The sequence below is a fragment of the Lissotriton vulgaris genome, unplaced genomic scaffold (assembly GCF_964263255.1).
Source record: "Lissotriton vulgaris unplaced genomic scaffold, aLisVul1.2 SCAFFOLD_2419, whole genome shotgun sequence".
Lineage (NCBI taxonomy): Eukaryota > Metazoa > Chordata > Amphibia > Caudata > Salamandridae > Lissotriton > Lissotriton vulgaris.
The window spans coordinates 132870-150454 of NW_028249492.1; the positions used below are offsets into that span (position 1 = coordinate 132870).

The 17585-nt window shown below is 46.6% G+C and overlaps 1 protein-coding gene across 1 annotated transcript in view; it reads right to left on the reverse strand.

The window, feature by feature from the left end:
- LOC147663559 (general transcription and DNA repair factor IIH helicase subunit XPD-like) overlaps positions 1-17585 on the reverse strand; it is a gene marked incomplete at its 5' end in the record, with an annotated part of 227504 nt that overhangs the window by 12083 nt on the left and 197836 nt on the right. The window contains one exon of the mRNA XM_086950360.1: positions 16591-16759. Within this exon, the coding sequence (XP_086806486.1) occupies positions 16591-16759 (169 nt within the window). The remainder of the gene's footprint in view (positions 1-16590; positions 16760-17585) is intronic.

Below are 17585 nucleotides of genomic sequence, written 5' to 3' on the forward strand. Positions count from 1 at the left end.
GTGAGATTACGTGAGATAAAGTGCTATAACGTGAGATTCAAAGTGATATAAAATGAGATAAAGTGATACAACGTGATAACCAGTGATAAAACGTGATAGTTAGAACTTGGCCAAAAACGGGAATTTAGGGATATATATAAATATATGAATTGCAATTTGTGTAGGAAGGTAATGAGGAGACTTTTCTCTACTTTTTATAAAATGTGATTGGCACATTATTTAAGTGCTACTTTGTGTATAATATTGTATAGTTTGCAATATTTTTGGTATGCCTGTTTCAAGCGCACATCGAAGAATATGTTGCTTTTTGGAGGTACCATAATGGGATGTGAATAGACTTAGAAGTAAAAAAAGGATCCTATTCTGCGCACTTTTATAAGTGGAGATATGCAAAGAGATTTTTGGTGTTCTGCCAGCCAAAGCTAGTGAATCGAGTGTATTTTGGCTTCTTGAAAATGGAACAGTCTATTGGGCTATTTTTTTTAAGTCTTTTTGGGCTACTATTGAGAAGCATTTCTTGTAAATATGACTTACAGCTAGTATTTATAAATGGTTTGGTTTCAGTACAGTCTGTGGGCTGTCTTTTGTTTATGTCCTAAGCGTTGATTTGTGGGTTAATCGCGTGTTTCAATGTATATGTTTGTTGTGATCTAACATTGGTGGTACTTGTGTGAATAAAGAGCGATTGCGCTTTTTGTGTAAGAATGGCTAGCCTTAAGCACGTTTTATTGTGTGTTCTGAGTGTATGACCCCCTTCTGTAAATGTCTGGAATGAGCTCAATGTGTTTCTTTATCTTATGTTGTCATCATTCTGTTATGAAAAATGTCACTTAATTAATAAAAATATTTAAAAAATCCAGAAATGAACTATGACATATGCTACATAGCTACATGTTACTATTAAATTGACAGAGTAAGAAACTATACACATGTGCAAACTACCACAATGCTAAAGATAACATTAGAATTCACATTCAATAGGAATAAAATAGGCCTCAAAAACGAGATTGTGTGTTTTGTAATGATTTAAACATAGAAAATGTTACAGCATTTTCCTAAGATACATTGTATTAGATATTAAAAGGCATTCATATCATCTGAGTAAATTGGTTGATGCTAAACTAAACACACATTATGGAACGATAGATTTTGACTGCCTTGAAATGTCTGACTTCGAAATGACTGACTGTTAAATAGACTGTGACCTGCTTACATTTCAACGCTAGAAACAAATTCTTTCAAACAGCTGTGTAAATAGCATATGGCTGTTCCTGACTGCTAGCCGCAGAAGGAAAATGCTGACTTAGTGCCAACCTGGTATAGAGGCTTGCATGCTTTTAAAAAAATGTTACAAAAAAATCCGTTTTATTATTTTGGATAATAGGGAAATATTGACAGTAGGGATTTTCCTTTCTTAATTCCTTTTTACATAAGCACATCTGTGGTTTTTGATGTTAAATAATGACTTTCCTTAAAAAGTGGCGCAGATTTTTCATGTTTCAAGTTAGGCTACTGTGCTTAGGGTTACAAATGAATGCGTCTAAATCTGATAGGCAAGGGATGAAGCTTGCTTTTCATGTGAGGGATCACCAAAATGGTTGGTTTTATTAAAAAAAAAATTGGGGGATTATATGAAAAAAAGTTATTAAAAATAAGTGCATTAAATTTGTTTTTTAATCTTTATAAAGCCTAATAATCATACTATGAACTCCTAGCATCAAAATTGAATTTAAGCAGTGCTGTACCGCAATATGAGGAAACTTACATGTGAACTGTCACTTTACCCAGGCGTACAAAACTCATTTTTATAAGGGTATACATTATATATTTCTGATGCCACATCTCTGGAATGTGTAGGGAACATTCTGGGGATGATTATTATGCAAAAACAATGTAAGATATTCATTTTTAAGTGCCCCAAACATCGCAGTCGAAATTGGGTAACATTCACTATTTAAAAGCAATTCTGCCAATCAGAGCAGCTTTTAAACTGCTCTCAGGCTTTAGTAAATGCACACATTTAAGTATAGAATAAATAGCTGACCTCTATACTGCTAGCAAAGTATACCGCACACTGCTTACAATTGAAAATAAATATGAAAACCAGAAGAAGTTATTCCCTTACCTCTAAATTACTGGAAAAACAGGAATGGAGTAGGGGGTGCTAGGTGGCGCGAAACCTTAATGGCTGCCTTTGCTTAGTGCTCTCGCCGAGCTGGGAGAAAATATCTTCATAATCCTCATCATGCCTACAATTAACGCGCCGTAAATATCACCGACGAAATTGCGAAGACACGCTGCAGCCGTGGGGCAAGTTTCAGCCCGATGCCTGATGACACGAGCCTAGTATCGGGTGGAAGGCGTGCCGCGGACCGGAGGTGAGACAGGCGCTGGTCCCCTGGAACGGCATGGAAATCTAAACAAGGCCGGGGTGGCACAGGCTGGCCGGCAGACAAAGTGAAAGCCCAACGGAGATAACGAGGAGCAGGCTGTGCGACCACAACACTTGCGCCTACTACGTCTGCCCCTGACTGCCTGCCGCGGTGGGCGATCCGAGAGGGAAATACGTGCAGGCCCCCTGGACCGTCTAGGCCGAAGGCGGGCATGAGTGAGGCACCTAGGGGGCTGCGTGGCGGACTTCGGGCAGCCCTGAACATTGCAGCAGGTTAGTGCAACTAGATTCCGCACCCCAGACACGGCCGCAGCAGTGGTATATCTGGAGGCCCTGGCACCGCACGAGAGGGAGCAGCTCTGCGGAGTTGATCCGCGGGAACGCCATTTCGAGCTTCACAGATGCGCGGGCCCCCGGGACATTTGCGAGGCGCCTGCATCGGACAGGCGCCCGGCCCATCAAGCCTCGGCGGGGCACCAGAAAAGAGACTCATGCGCACATATCGAGGCACCTGCTAGAGGCAGTCAGCTCCATAGTCCAGAAGGGACGCACACTGCTGTGGGATAGAAAGGCACTGACCGCCATTTTGGGACAAGACGCACAGCTATACCCGGGACATTACCCCCACTGTCTATGTGGGGGTCTGGTGGCTCAGTGGACTAATGCGTCCACTGCAGGGGCCTGTGTTCGACCTCATGGTCACAGGTTCAAATCCCGGCGGGTCCACTCAGCCTTTCATCCATCTGAGGTCGATAAAATGAGTACCATTGAGTTGGGTAACAATAAACATCTGTTATTCAGCGCCAAGAAACCGCTGGGTGAACGTGCGCTTTACAAATACACATGTTATGTTATGTTATGTTATGTTATGTTATATGATACTGAAACACCCGCACTCATCGCGTAACTAGAGACCGTGCAGCAGCCCCGGGATCACTAAGGAACGCTGACGCATGGTGGCAGAGTGGCCTGCATCGCTCCGGCTGAGGCCCATATATTAGGGTGGTCACACACTGGTGAGCCACGCACCCTCACCCCCATCCAACTGAGGTGGAGCCCATGAACAGGAACTAAAACCTTTGAAAGGGACGGCACGGCCCGCCATTTGCACAAGGGACATCCTCGCTGGCCGAGAACCAGGGAACAAATTGTGGGATCAGCCTCCCTTCCAGGTGCTGGGCAGATGTGAAACCCTGCACGCTCAGGCTGAACAGACTGGAGGATACCTGTAGACGGAACCCCAAGCCTGACGAGACTGAACCAACAGTGGCAGGTGCGACTTTGGGACAGGCTGTTCCACCTCTCTCACTCGCCGCAATCATATAGTACGCAGCCCGGCACAATGGGCAAAACGGAGCCACGACAGTTGAAACTGCCGTTTGATACACGCAAGACATCGGGAACAAACTCCAAGAACCAGGGAGACGACGACCCACCAGAGACGCGAGAGCAGGGCTGGAAAACCCTCCTGGTGAGCATGCAGCAAAGCCTCACTTCCATTGACTCCAAAATAGACTCCATGAATCATCGACTGGACAACGTAGTAGCGAAACTGGATGGGCACGAAGAGCGCCTCAAGGAAGCTGAACAGAGGGTGTCGGACTTGGAGGACGGGGCAACCACCAACAGGCAGAACGTGGCGCAAATGGACAAACTCTTAAAACTCATAGCGGACAAAAATGAGGAGTTGGAATCGCTTTCTCGAAGGAACAATGTCCGCATGCTGGGCCTTGCCGAAACAACTAACACGGGCTGGCTAGAAGACTACATGGGGCGCTTGCTGATTGAACTTTTTGGGAGAGACTCCTTCTCTGCGCAGTTGGTAATCGAACGGGCGCACCGTCCCTTGGCACCGAAGCCCCCTCCGGGAGCAACGCCACGCCCGATCTTAATGAAGTTCCTTAATTACCGCGACAGGGACACACTACTGCGACTGGCAAGGGAGAAGGGAGACGTGAAATACGAAAATACCACCTTGTCCTTCTACCCTGATTTCACCCAGGCGGTGCAGGAGGCCCGGCGAAAGTTCCTTGCGGTGAAAAAACAACTACAATCCCCAATCCCGAAGTATCCAGTATGCAATGCTGTACCCGGCAAGGCTGCGGATTCATCATCGGGCCGACAACATAGCTTCATGACACCCCAGCAAGCAGAGGACTATCTAAAACGAGACAGAAGATAGACTTCCCAGGAAGCAGCTGCAAGGCGCTGTTCGCGCTCTCATTCTCCTTTGTTGCAGCCTTCTTGAGGAGAAGGAACTGCATAGCATTGGACCTGGGCTGGAATGCAACATGGCGGCACGAAGGCGATCAGCGGATTGGTGATGTATAACACTCCTATTGACTTGAAGGCACATATTAGCTCCTGGCCGCTCACCTCCGTCCCGTCAGATCGGCCCCTGGGACCCAGGTGGTTGTGGATGGGTGCAATAGGGAGGTGAAGTGGAACAGGCGGGAGCCCCCGGCGCCCCCCACTGAGGGCATTACCCCTTGTTACCTTATGTGTTTAGAGGTTTGGGAATTTATTGCCTGGGCACTATGACTCAGGGAAGTGTTTGGGGCGGTGGGGGAGGGTAGTTCTTTCCTGGCAAGTTGGGGTAGCCGGTGTGGGAGTTGGGGGAGGTAACTGTAATGTTAATGATATGCTACACTTAGAGTTGAAGCGGAACGGACGCGTTCACTATCCCGACCATCACAATCACACTCTTATCACTGGGCGAGGGAAGTAAGAATAATACGAGCCTTTCCGTTGTGTCCTGGAATGTGCGGGGACTTAATGACCCCAGGAAATGTAGGCAAATATTGGGTTATTTAGACAGGCATCATATAAAAATAGCGCTCTTGCAGGAGACGCACTTACCGAAGGGTAGAGACCCCATATTTGCATCCCGGTGGGCCTCACACAGCTACTACGCCTCCTACTTCTCATATGCTAGAGGGGTAGCAATACTCATTAAGCGGGGAGTTCGATTTGTAAAGGGTGGTACTGACATTGACCCCGAGGGACGATACTGTATGCTGTGGGGCACACTACACTCGCATGAAATAGTATTTGTGAATTATTTTGGGCCGAACACGGACGATCCACATTACATGCTTCTGCTCCAGGGTAAAATACAAACATTAGGCTGTAGGTACACTATATGGGGGGGATTTTAATACAGTGGCACACCCGGATGCGGACAGGTCGCATGCTATGGCTGCCCACTACACTTCCTCCCTGCGCACTTTCCGAGACCTCATAGATAACGTTGGCTTAGTGGACGCTTGGGGCCACTTACACCCCTCGAGAAAGGAAGGCACGCATCACTCCCGCCATGCACAACACCTGGCCGCGGCTGGACTACGTGCTTGTCGCACGATGGATGGTAAATTGGGTGGAGGGAGTGGCCCACCTGGCCAAGAAATTTTCAGATCATTCCCCCGTGAAGGTAGAAGTGAAACCCCCTGTGGATCTGGCACCTTTTCTCAATTGGAGACTCAATTCCCTACACCTGCAGGATGCCGTCTTTAAGGCGGATATAGAGCAGGAGATTATGGACTTTTTCCCTAGAAACACAGGGTCAGTGGCCAGTCTTACTACTGTCTGGGAGGCATTCAAAGTGACTGTAAGGGGGTGGTGCATCTCCAAAGGAGGGGGAATACTGAAGGACCTGCGACGCACACTGACCACCCTGGAGGCCGAGATGAAAACACTGGAAAGGGAGATATCTAGCCAGACTGACCCGAGGCCGTTGAGGGCCACTCCGCGGGATAAGATGTCAGAATACGTGGAGACAGCTGAAAGGGAATGTAAGTTCAGACGGAAACAGTGCGCAGCCAGAATATACGGGGAAGGGGACAGACCGGGGAAATCGCTGGCAGGCGCAATCAGATCCCCGCGTTTCCATAACTACGTCACTGAATTGCGAATAGAGCAAGGCGTAATATGCAGATCCCTCCCTGACCAGATCTCTACCCTGACCGACTATTACAGGAAATTGTATACCACGCAGAGGCAGCATGCACTGACCCTAGGGGACTATTTCGATGATGTGGCACTTGAATGGCTGGGAGACGTGCAGCAAAAAATCTTGGCACTGGATCTTGAGGTCGATGAAATTAAGGAAGCCATAATGAGCATGAAGTCGGGAAAATCCCCCGGCTCCGATGGGCTTCCTATAGAATTTTATAAAACATACGTACACATTCTGGCTCCCATCCTTAAGGCGGTTTTCTATGAAGCACTAGAGGAAGGCACTCTGCCTGACACCATGAGGGAGGCACATATTTTATCATTACTCAAACCAGGCAAGGCGCCTGACCTGTGCGACTCATACCGGCCGGTGTCACTTCTCAATAGCGACACCAAAATCCTCGCCACGGTATTGGCTACTAGATTAAATCTTCTCCTAGAATAAATCGTGCTACCTGATCAGGCGGGCTTTGTGCCCAACCGGGCCACAACCCACAATCTCCGGACCCTGCTGGCAATCATACAGGACATTGATCCCAAATGCGCGGCGGTCTTCTTAGACGCCACCAAAGCGTTCGATTCGGTAGAATGAGACAATGTGGTTGGGACCCTAACATACATGGGAATGCCTGCCCAGTTTGTCCAATGGATCAAACTTCTCTATACCGCACCCTTTGCAAGAGTACTCCTTAATGGGGCTAGGTCTGAGCCAATTCCCATATCTAGAGGGACGCGACAGGGCTGCCCCTTGTCCCCCGTCCTGTTTGCGATCGCCATTGAGCCCCTGGCGGCTAAATTACGCCAACATCATAACCACAGAGGTCTCATTTACCCCTCCAGACAAGTGCTGGTTTACCTTTACGCCGACGATATTACTCTATATATCCGCAAGCCCCATGAGAACCTAAATCCAGTTTTGAGGGAAATCACTAAATTTGGGGCGATCGCGGGAGTGCAGATAAACTGGGGCAAATCAGCCGTCTTCCCACTGACTGAGAGTACATCCCCTCATCCTCTGGACTACCCATTGCACTGGGAAACGGAGTACTTTAAATATCTGGGGATATACGTATCCCGGGACATAGACACTCTGATGAGGGCCAACTACGGCCGGGCCATGACTAAAGTGACAGACAATATGACGAGCTGGCTCAAGCTTCCCTTCTCAATGGCAGGGTGCGTATCCTTAATTAAGATGGTTATAGTCCCCAAATTTCTATATTTATTCATAAACTTACCTTATCATCCGGGGGCGTACTTTTTCTCAACTTTAAGAACACAGCTCGTCCGTTTGATATGGGGGGGAAGCAGGCGCTGGAATTAGACACACTCACTCTCCCGTATAGATATGGTGGATTCGATGTACCAGATTTCGAATAATATTACCACAGTGCGTAGGCGCACTTTGCGGTGTACTGGTTCCATCCTCCCCCCTACATGCCCCACCTGGCAGTGGCCATATGGCGACGGTCCCACCGTCCAGGTATCTGTTTACACCATACAAAGAGCGAGACAAGGACCCTACCACTGTCGACTGCACAGTCAAAGCATGGCATTGGCTGGCAAAGTCGGAGGGCATCCCCCTGTTATATTCCCCTAGAATATCGCTGAGTAATTACCCGTACCTGTTGGTGACGACTGAGAAAATTTGCCAAAATCTCTTGACCAGACTGCAATATTTCACCTGGGGAGACTTATATCATGAAGGGGAATTTCGCACCAAAGAACAGTTTTTTGGAGAGCATACCTACACGTTCATGGATATCTTTCTATATACCAGACTCAAACAGAGTGTACGCGCAAAAACCCCTGATTTCCCAAAGGAGCCAGAGATCTACACTTCCCTCCACTTGCTGCTACAGGCAGAGGCACCCGGACAAGTCACCTCCATGCTGTACGCAAGAGTCCGTTCACAACCCCCAATTTCACAGGCTAGAGCCCGGCTAGCATGGGATAGGGACCTGACTGAACCACTCACTGATGAGCAATGGGAATCGACGTGTCGGCAGACGGAGCAGGTCTCAGGGAACAGTAGATTATGCTTGCTCCATTTCTAATTTTTACATAGGCTGTACCACACACCGGCAGGCCTACATAGGCTAGGCCTTAGGGAAGATGACAGATGCGTTAGACGCCGACAGGGCCCGGCAGACTTCCTACACCTGGCGTGGACCTGCACCAGAGTGACGGACTATTGGAGGGAGGGGTTTGCAGGGCTCACTGATATGCTGCAACTAACCATCGAGCCACATCACTGCATTGCCCTTTTAGGACTGATAGAGGATACTGACACTCCACACCGCAAATTTCTCCTCATGGGCTTATTACTAGCGCGTGGACAGGTAGCATGTAGATGGGGAAGGGGCAGGGCGCCCAAGTTTAAGGACTGGATACATGATATGACTACCTGGCAGGAACACTTACTGGCATACGCAGAGCAGCTACCGATGAAATCCTGCCCAAAAGATATATGGGGCCCATTGCTTTCTTACCTTAGAGGGCAGCAGGAGGATGAGGACTTGAGCGGTACAGGAGAGGGAGGAGACACGGCCGCTGAAGAGGGATGAGCAGAGGGTGAACTAACTAGGAGGGTGGAAGGTGGGGGGATCGGGTGGTGCGTCACTAAAGGGAAGCTGTAATCCGGAATAATAGATGCCAATCTTACTGCTGCCTTTACTCCAGGACAGTACAATGGACCCCAGAATGTGATGATGTGGGGGTCGGACATTATAATGGACATGTAAATCTGAGAAGCTCAGCTCATGAAGGTGATTTGACATGTGCTCAATGGGGTAGCGAGTTTGGGGGTGGGGAGGGAGAGACGGGGTGGGGAAGGGGGGAGTTTCGGAAAGTTCTATGTTGTAAGCTGTGTGCACGATATGGTTACATACCAATGCTTCCAATGTATTGTGGTTTATTGAGATGCCTGAATATAAATAAATTTAAAAAAACAAAACAAAAAAACAGGAATGGAGTAGGTCTGCTTCTCAGCTATCAGTCTTCAGGGTCACTTTGAATTGGGAAAAGCCGCATGGAAACCTTTCCACACAAAATAGGACAGCTGGTAAAGCTGGTAAAGGGTTAAAGGTCGATATCAACATTTAGATGCCTAGCAGGGCCCAGAGCAATGTTTGCTTTGACATTTTGACCTCTGAAACGTTTTGAAAGATGACAGGGAAAGAAGGAGAAGTTTAATTACTTTTTTTGGCAAAAGAAAGCACTTTATGCACTCATATGATCAAAAGGCTATATAATGGCATATGTGAGCTTTGATTGAGAGATAGCTCTGCCATGTATACAGCACTAATGCATTTAGTTTAACAATTACTGTGCAAAAGCTGAGATAAATAAGGCAATGGGATTTAGTTTGAAATCATGTGCCCTCATGTTACACTTTTACATTTGCTAAAGGAATTGGTGGCTGGGTATGCTCAATGTGCTATCTACCTCCTATAACTTGGTTTATGCCCAGTTGCTACAAATGGGGGTTGATAGTGTTGGCAGAAGGACCAGTTTTTCTATCTCCACCCATGTAATTCCTTTCCGTCAGCTGGTGATTTCCGGTTCCGGAGACGCGCGGAAACGCAAGGAGACGCGAGTGCAAGTGAACGCTGAACGGCTGCGAGGGTGTGTGGCGCCGATCACGTTGCCGTCGGAGCCACTGCTGAGTGCCGAGCTGGAGCAGCGGAAGAGTGGATTGAGCCCACCGTTGGACTCTCTTTGTCGCTGGTGTTGGCTGAGCAGCTGAGCAGCTGTGAGCAGGCTTGAGCAGCACCGACCCGCTGCCGGAGCCGCTGAAGACATATGATACGAGCGGCTGTGTGTGGGCTCGACCCGCTGCCGGAGCCGCCAAAGCAGCGGAGGCGACGGAAAGTGGATTGGTTCTGTCATCTGGCCCTTCTAGCTCCTCATCATTGTCAGTGTCAGCGGCTACGAGCGGCAGACAGCGAATCAAACCCCCACTTGGCCCCACCCGATTAGAGGTGAGCTATCGGCCTTTGGTGTCGGGGGGGGGGGGGGGGGGGGGGTATATTCAGTCCCGGGAGGAGGAACTGCCTATACTTGGTCCCCGTAGATCAGAAGTGAGGCTGTGCCACGAAAACCAGTGGTCTCTAAGCCTTGTTGTGGAGTATTCAAGCAATTGAGAGCGATTGAGAGACCTGATTCCAGTTGCTGAAGCGCCGCTGGGGGCTGTTGTAGCGGTCTCGTGAGGGGGAGCGGCGCGGGACGCCCGGCCAACCTTGTCTTGCTGCCACATTTGTTAACCCTGCCATTCCTGCCACGTCTACTCCGGATTGCGGACTGACGCTGGACCACAAGCCCCAGGGGGCATAGCGATCTATCGGTAGGAGCCGCACATCATCTCCGTGCCAGCCGGCGCATAAAGCTCCGGCAGGGCTCCCGCGGCACGGGACGCCCGGCCAACCTTGTCTTGCTGCCACATTTGTTAACCCTGCCATTCCTGCCACTTCTACTCCGGATTACGGACTGCCACTGGACCACAAACCCCAGGGGGCATAGCGATCTCACGGCAGGAGCCGCACATTAGCTCCGCGCCAGCCTGCGCATAAAGCTCCCACAGGGCTCCCCCGGCGCGGGGAACCCGGCCAACCTTGTCTTGCTGCCACATTTGCTAACCCTGCCATTCCTGCCACTGCTACACCGGGTTGCGGACTGCCACTGGACCACAAGCCCTAGGGGCATAGCGACTTCGTAGCAGGAGCTGCGCATCATCTCCGTGCCAGCCGGAGCATAAAGGTCCCGCAGGGCACCCGCGGCGCTGGCTCGCCCGGGCCAAGAGCGGGCCCGTCCTTGCCCGTCATGGACCGGAAGAGGCTGGGCTGGGCCACAGCGCTTGGCTCTCCGGACCATTATCCCAGACTTCCTGATTGTGGTAAATTTATTGACTATGGACTGCTTTAATCGTTCTACCATCTATTCGGGGGCACGTACTTAATTGGAGAGGTGTACCGTCTGTGAGTCATCGTGTTTTGAGGCCTGTTCTCATTGTTTGGGTCGGGGCTGATTTGTGGTTCACGACATGGGAAAGAGAAAGTTACATAATTCAATGCCTAGGCAACCAGCAAACAAGGCTAAAGACACCAATATGTCACTCATGACCGGGGCGGTGGGTGCTCTCGAAAAACAAATTACCAATGTTGAGGAGGCACTGAATAAAGATTCACATGGCTCATCCCAAAACATCCCTCATAGAGTGCACGGGGGGGGAGATAAACTCACAAGTGACAATCGCAGAATCCCAAAATGGTTGCGTCCAGATTGTAGGTGATGAGATTTCTTTAAATGACCTTGACGTCGCACCATTGTCACCGCCTAAAAGAGCGTGTATTTCTTAGAAGAAAGATGCCCCCATAACTTTATCGCCACTGATACATAAAGCTCCCATTGCCCCAAACACCTTAAAACCTGCTCCAAAGCTACAACAGGGAAAAGACACTCTAACCACCGCCAAAGGTAAAGAACGTGCAATTTGTCAGAAAAATAAAAGTAAAAGTAAAGGCCAATCCGCCAATAACTTGTCGAGAATCATGAGTTTATTAACCGACCTAACCATATTTATTAAAGACATCATTGGCATTCGGGAGAGTAGATTGGATAAATAGAAACAGGACTAGTATCCATTGCAGGGTGTTTAAAGGAAGTGACAACTATACAGCCTGAGACCGGCGGGGGTGATGGATCATTTAAAAACCGTACACAGGCATCGCTACTTAGTTCTCCTGGACGCAGTAAGCAGAGCTGCGAGAGGGAGAGAACTAGTAGAGATGTGGGTCCCATGAAAACAAAGGCGTCTACTTCTACCGGCTTACTGAATAATGCTGAGGAGGCAAGAGGGGGTGAAAGAGTCTTTAATGTCGAAAGACGGGCGATTTACTTCAATCTGATACACGCCCTAGTCAAGGAACTTGCGTGGTAAATAATCAATAACTTTTATCAAATCATTTTAACTTAAACCTGCCTCCTGCCGCGGTTCCTTACACTCTGGTCTTGGCAAATGTCCCTTCGCCCTCCAAGGGTGAAAAAGAATCTTGGGTCACCCGAGGAATAAAGCCATACACTTTCTAGGTATTAAAACAGGCTTGACACAGGAGATGTTTACCTCTTTTATAATGGTGAGATGTGTCCCGTGGATGGGCACTAGTAGAAAAACATTTAAGGGGGATTGTGTTGTCCACTCTCTAGGTTCCCCTGTCCTAGTCCATGAAATTCTTGCCCGAACTGGTGCCAATAATTCCATGGATGAGGGTATTCATGTTCTTCCTTTGGGTTATTTTTATAGGCCCAGAATGTTTGATACGCATGCTGCCTTTCACTTAAGTACACAGTCTAATAGTAACTTGACTTACAATCTAGAGGTAACTTACAGGTACGGGCCCTTACAATTTCCCGAGGAGGTAGACTGACTTTTGGCCACAAATGACTATTACAATCCTGTAGCAAGCTCAGCCCCTAATGCATTAATGAGGGTATGTCCCTTGGAACCCTCTGGGGATCTGTATGTAGATAAGAGTGATGTTATGTGTGGGGGTGCTGCAGTAGTTGACTTGCCCCCATTAATCTATAATCATTATAACCATAACGTTTATATGGGTCTTCAAAATATGGGTGATTCACCTTCAGTAGGAATATTAAAATCCATTCAGAAGGGTTCACTAAGTGGTGGAGAACCTAAAGACGTAACACCCAATGTAGTTACTGATCCTAGCTTGGTCGCAGTAATGCAGACGGGGAAGCCCAGGTCAGGGCGCAAGTGGCCAGGCGATAAATATCCAAGTTTAATCGGCCCCAGGGACTGTCAGAGTAGCCTTTTGGAACATTGCTGGTCTCCAGTCCAAGGTGAATAATCCAGTATCGATAGATTTTATGAACAACTTTGATATCCTTTGTCTCCAGGAGAAGTGGTTGATGAATGAGCTATATATTGACGGTTTTTAGACATTTCATATTCCAGCATTGCAATCAGCCCATGTGAGACACAAAGGGGGGATTTGTGTTTATATCTCAAACGTGATGAGGGTTCAGAATATCAAAATGACAAAGTCCACCCCCTACTATCAAATTGTCATGATTCATTTGCTTTTGCAAGTTGAGGTAGTGGTTGTCAATTTTTATAACAATATTGACAAGGGTAAACTAGGCGATGTTTTAAAAAGTCTTAATGATGACTTGAGCAAATTAGTTGTACCTAAAGGGATGGACGTGATCATGATCTGGGGCGGGGATTTCAATACTAGTATATGTTCTCAGACTGATTGTCGGTCTGGGGACACAGAAACAGAAGACAAAGTCCACGCAGCCCATTTCGTTCACTCAGATAGGGATGAAAGATATAACAAAGTTATGGCATCCTTCGATCTTGTTTTTGTCAACATGCTGTGTTGCCCACCAGTACATTTTGGTCCCACGTTCATTGGTCGAGGTTTTAATTCTTTGATAGATTTTATCATTATCCAAAATCGTTACGCAAATTGGTTCGACAAATTTATTCCCAACCCCAATGGTCTGAGCAACCATCTTCCGTTAAGTATTAATATCGTGCTTCCACCTAAGAATACAACCTCTATTTTAGAAAGCCTGCCTGGACCCAAGATATTGTTCTCGCCTGGCAGAATGGTTACTCCCTGCGCTGGGGTAAGAAAGATCCAGAGGTGCTGAGCACAAAGATCATTTCCAAGGCCATAGATCCTATTATAGAGTGCCTGCAAGAAGGCACCCCTCACACGGACATACTGAGTGCGTTCTCCTTAATTACTTTAGCCATACAAAGCATGCGGAGTCTTCCCCCTAAGGCGTTATCTAAAAAGAATAATGGATGGTTTGACACTATGTGCACTAAAACCCATTCCTCTCTAAAGGTTGCATTCCATAGGACAGAGAGAGATTATGAGGAAATCAGAGCCTGTAGGAAGGCGTACAATTTCGCAAGGAATAAAAGCAATTTTTGAGGCAATTATATGCGGGGGCCTCCGCAAAGGTGAGATATGGTCCAAATGGGAGAGTGCACAAAGTCTTTCCACGTGGAGAGGGGCGTTAGGCAAGGCTGCGTACTGGCCTGTTCATTTTCTCATTATATACCAACGTACTGGAAGAGGAACTGGTGGCCAGAGCGAGAGATTCCCCGCAATTTAATAATATGCAGATTGTCTCCCTTCTCTACGCGGACGACGCAGTGGTAATGGCTAGAACCCAGCTCGGATTACAGAGAGTCCTTGCCACCTACATTGATTTTATGGCTAAACGGGGCCTGAAACTCAATGTAAAGAAAACATTTGTGATCTCATGTGGGAAGGGGAAGAATACATTTAATAGCTTAGCAGTTGGGAGTGGTAGAATCGAATCAACCAAAATGTTCTCTTATCTCAGCATTTTGTTCGAGGATACAGGCTCCTGGGGACCAGCGGTCAAGAGTAGGACCCTTCTGTTTAAGAGGTCGACCGCGGCAGTGATGAATTTCTAAAAAAAATGGGTAGAAGGCCCCCGGGGATCCTCCTCAAAATGTACCAAGAAAATTTTTTAAGTATTGCAACATACGGAGCGGGGGTCTGAGGTTTTTATGATGTTTCCCCAATACAGGTGATAGAAAATGTTTTTTTAAGGTTTATTTTAGCTGTTCCCCAGAGTTCATCTGTTTTAATTGCCATAGTGAATTGGGGATTTCCCACATCTCCGATGTAATCAAAATGCAACCGATTTTGCTCTGGCATAGAGTCTGGACCTCTCCCAGTCTAGGGTTGAACCGTGAAATTATTAAGGATTCAATGGGATTGGATCAGGTTAAAAAAATCCCCTAGCTGAATTACGTAAGAAATTTTTTAAATAACTTAAGTAGATCAGATTTGTATATTAAGCCAGATTCCATGTGCTCCATATCCAGAAAAGAGCTTAAAGTTGTATGCTTGAACTATCTTGAGTCCTTCAGAATTGCAGTGGAATTTAACAAAAGATCTGTGATCCAGCTACAACTGACCCTGGCCAGCAACTCCATTCAACCCTACCTAGTGTGGTGTACAGGGGGATATGATAGATATATACTGACTAGGTTTAGGTTTGACAGCTTCCATCGTTTGGTTACATTTCCAGCTGTAAATGACTGGTCCAGGGATCTTTATCACTGCCCATGCGATAATCTATCATTACAAACAACAATGCATGTGATCTTTTTTTGTAAATTTTATTCTAAGGAACGTGCTAAATGGATTATGCCATTTTTGAAGCAGGAAGCGTGGCGGCAATGTCATCCAGCTTTCACATTTCTACAATTACTGGATAATGTGTACTGTATTGGAATCATGACTGGACTTTTAAAAAGTAGTCTGAGGTAAAGGAAAATTATAACTTGTTAGTTTTTAAACTGTAAAACTGTTAGGCCAGCTGTTTGTTTAAGGTATTTTTATTAATGTTTATCTTGCATGCATTGTCTTTATCTCCTGCTTTCATGATTTTATCAAGTGTCTAAATCGAATAAAGCATTTTCTGATTTACAGCTGCTGCTATACAGATGTTCTTTAATAGGCATCAGCTGCACTGCACATTTCACTAGAGAGAGACTCTAGATCGCTACTCAGTAAAAAAAAAAACGGCTAACCTTAGATGCTAAAGGGAATTCCCATTTGTGGGCTACGCCTCATGGAACACTATTTTCCAGATCTGTAGATGTCACCTTTACATGTTCAAAGTTTATATGTTGAGGATAGACATAGGAAAGTACTAAAATCAACTATTAAAGTCTGTTTATGTAGAGGAATTGAATCAGACAAATCCGGGGATGAAAAGGGAGAAGAAATTATTGTGTGGGATTTGTTGACTTTGTTAAACTCCAATTTAGCATGCTGGTTGTTGTGTTTTTTTTCCCCAAGTTCAAGATGCAGTTATGAGATCTATTGATTTTATAGCATAGTAAGTAGGGTTTATTATTGCCTATTCTTTGAATAAGAAGAAGACAGAATCTGTACTGGTGCAACACATGCATACTTCAGGCTCATTACCCGTCTTACTCTGTTCTAACAGTTAGGGCAATGGGGAAAAAGGCAATGTGGGAACCCCTGTCATGGGAGTTATAATACAATGTTGCATATGGTGCATGGATTATCAAGGAGTGGAATAAGGATTCAATACAGAAAATGCAGTTAGAACCTACACATTAGACCTTTAAGACCAGAACATATATCAACCCCGAACATTCACTACCCTGCGTTTTCTCCATCCTCAGAAACGTAGCTTACCGCAATGGCTTCCGCTCGATGCACACTTTCTCAAAAATGTCTTTCAGAAAGGAGGGTGGGCTTTCCTGCACCATGTGATGCACACGCAAACGGGATTTGATGTATTCCAGGAAGCGCTTCATGAAACTCACAAAGTGCTCAGCCGTTCGGATATTTCCAGGAATTGCCTCTGGAGAGAAAAAGAAAATGTTAAAGGTTAGTAAGCATAACCAAATCCACTTTTAAACCATAACAAAAATTGTCAATTATGTGCTACAGTCTTAGAGCAGGTCACATCTACGTCATGTGGATAGGTTTGCACAAAATCTTTTTTGACTTAAGAATATTTTTAGGTAACCGTGCTGCAGTCATGATATAGTCTAACTTCTCCTGGCCTGCTGCATTATTGGCACCAGCTTGAAATCATTGGACTTTCTCCCCTTTTTTAAATGGTATTGGCCAACACTGGAGTGCTTACTCTAGCAAAAGGCAGACTGCCACTCCTGCTTAGGATCTCAAGCAATTCAGTTAATGGACTTAAATCACACATTTCCCCATGAATCTTTGGGACTGCCATCAAGAATCATCCCAGGCAGGCCTACACCGGAGGCAAACCTCAATTCCCCACACAGCACAGCTCAACAACTGCTAAGGTACCATGGAGTGTTGTATAGCATTTTAGGACCCTAGTGTAATTTTCCAGGATTCATGCCCTTATATAGGTATAAATCACCTTGTCCTTATATAGGCATAGAAATCATATCCATATTTAGACATAGCCCATGCAGTCCAAATACGGTATGGATACTTCCACTAGTTCCGAAAATCCACAAGGATTTCTTGGAAAACTCGCCTTCAGCAGTTAGGGACTTCCCCTTGCTTGAATATTGATTTGTCCAAGAACTCATGGAGTTTTCAAAGAATTGCGAGTCTTTGATGACGTTATTATGTCCAACTTTACGTCAAACTCGGCACCTTCGAGGTATAAATATGCCCACACTTGCCCTAGCAAACAC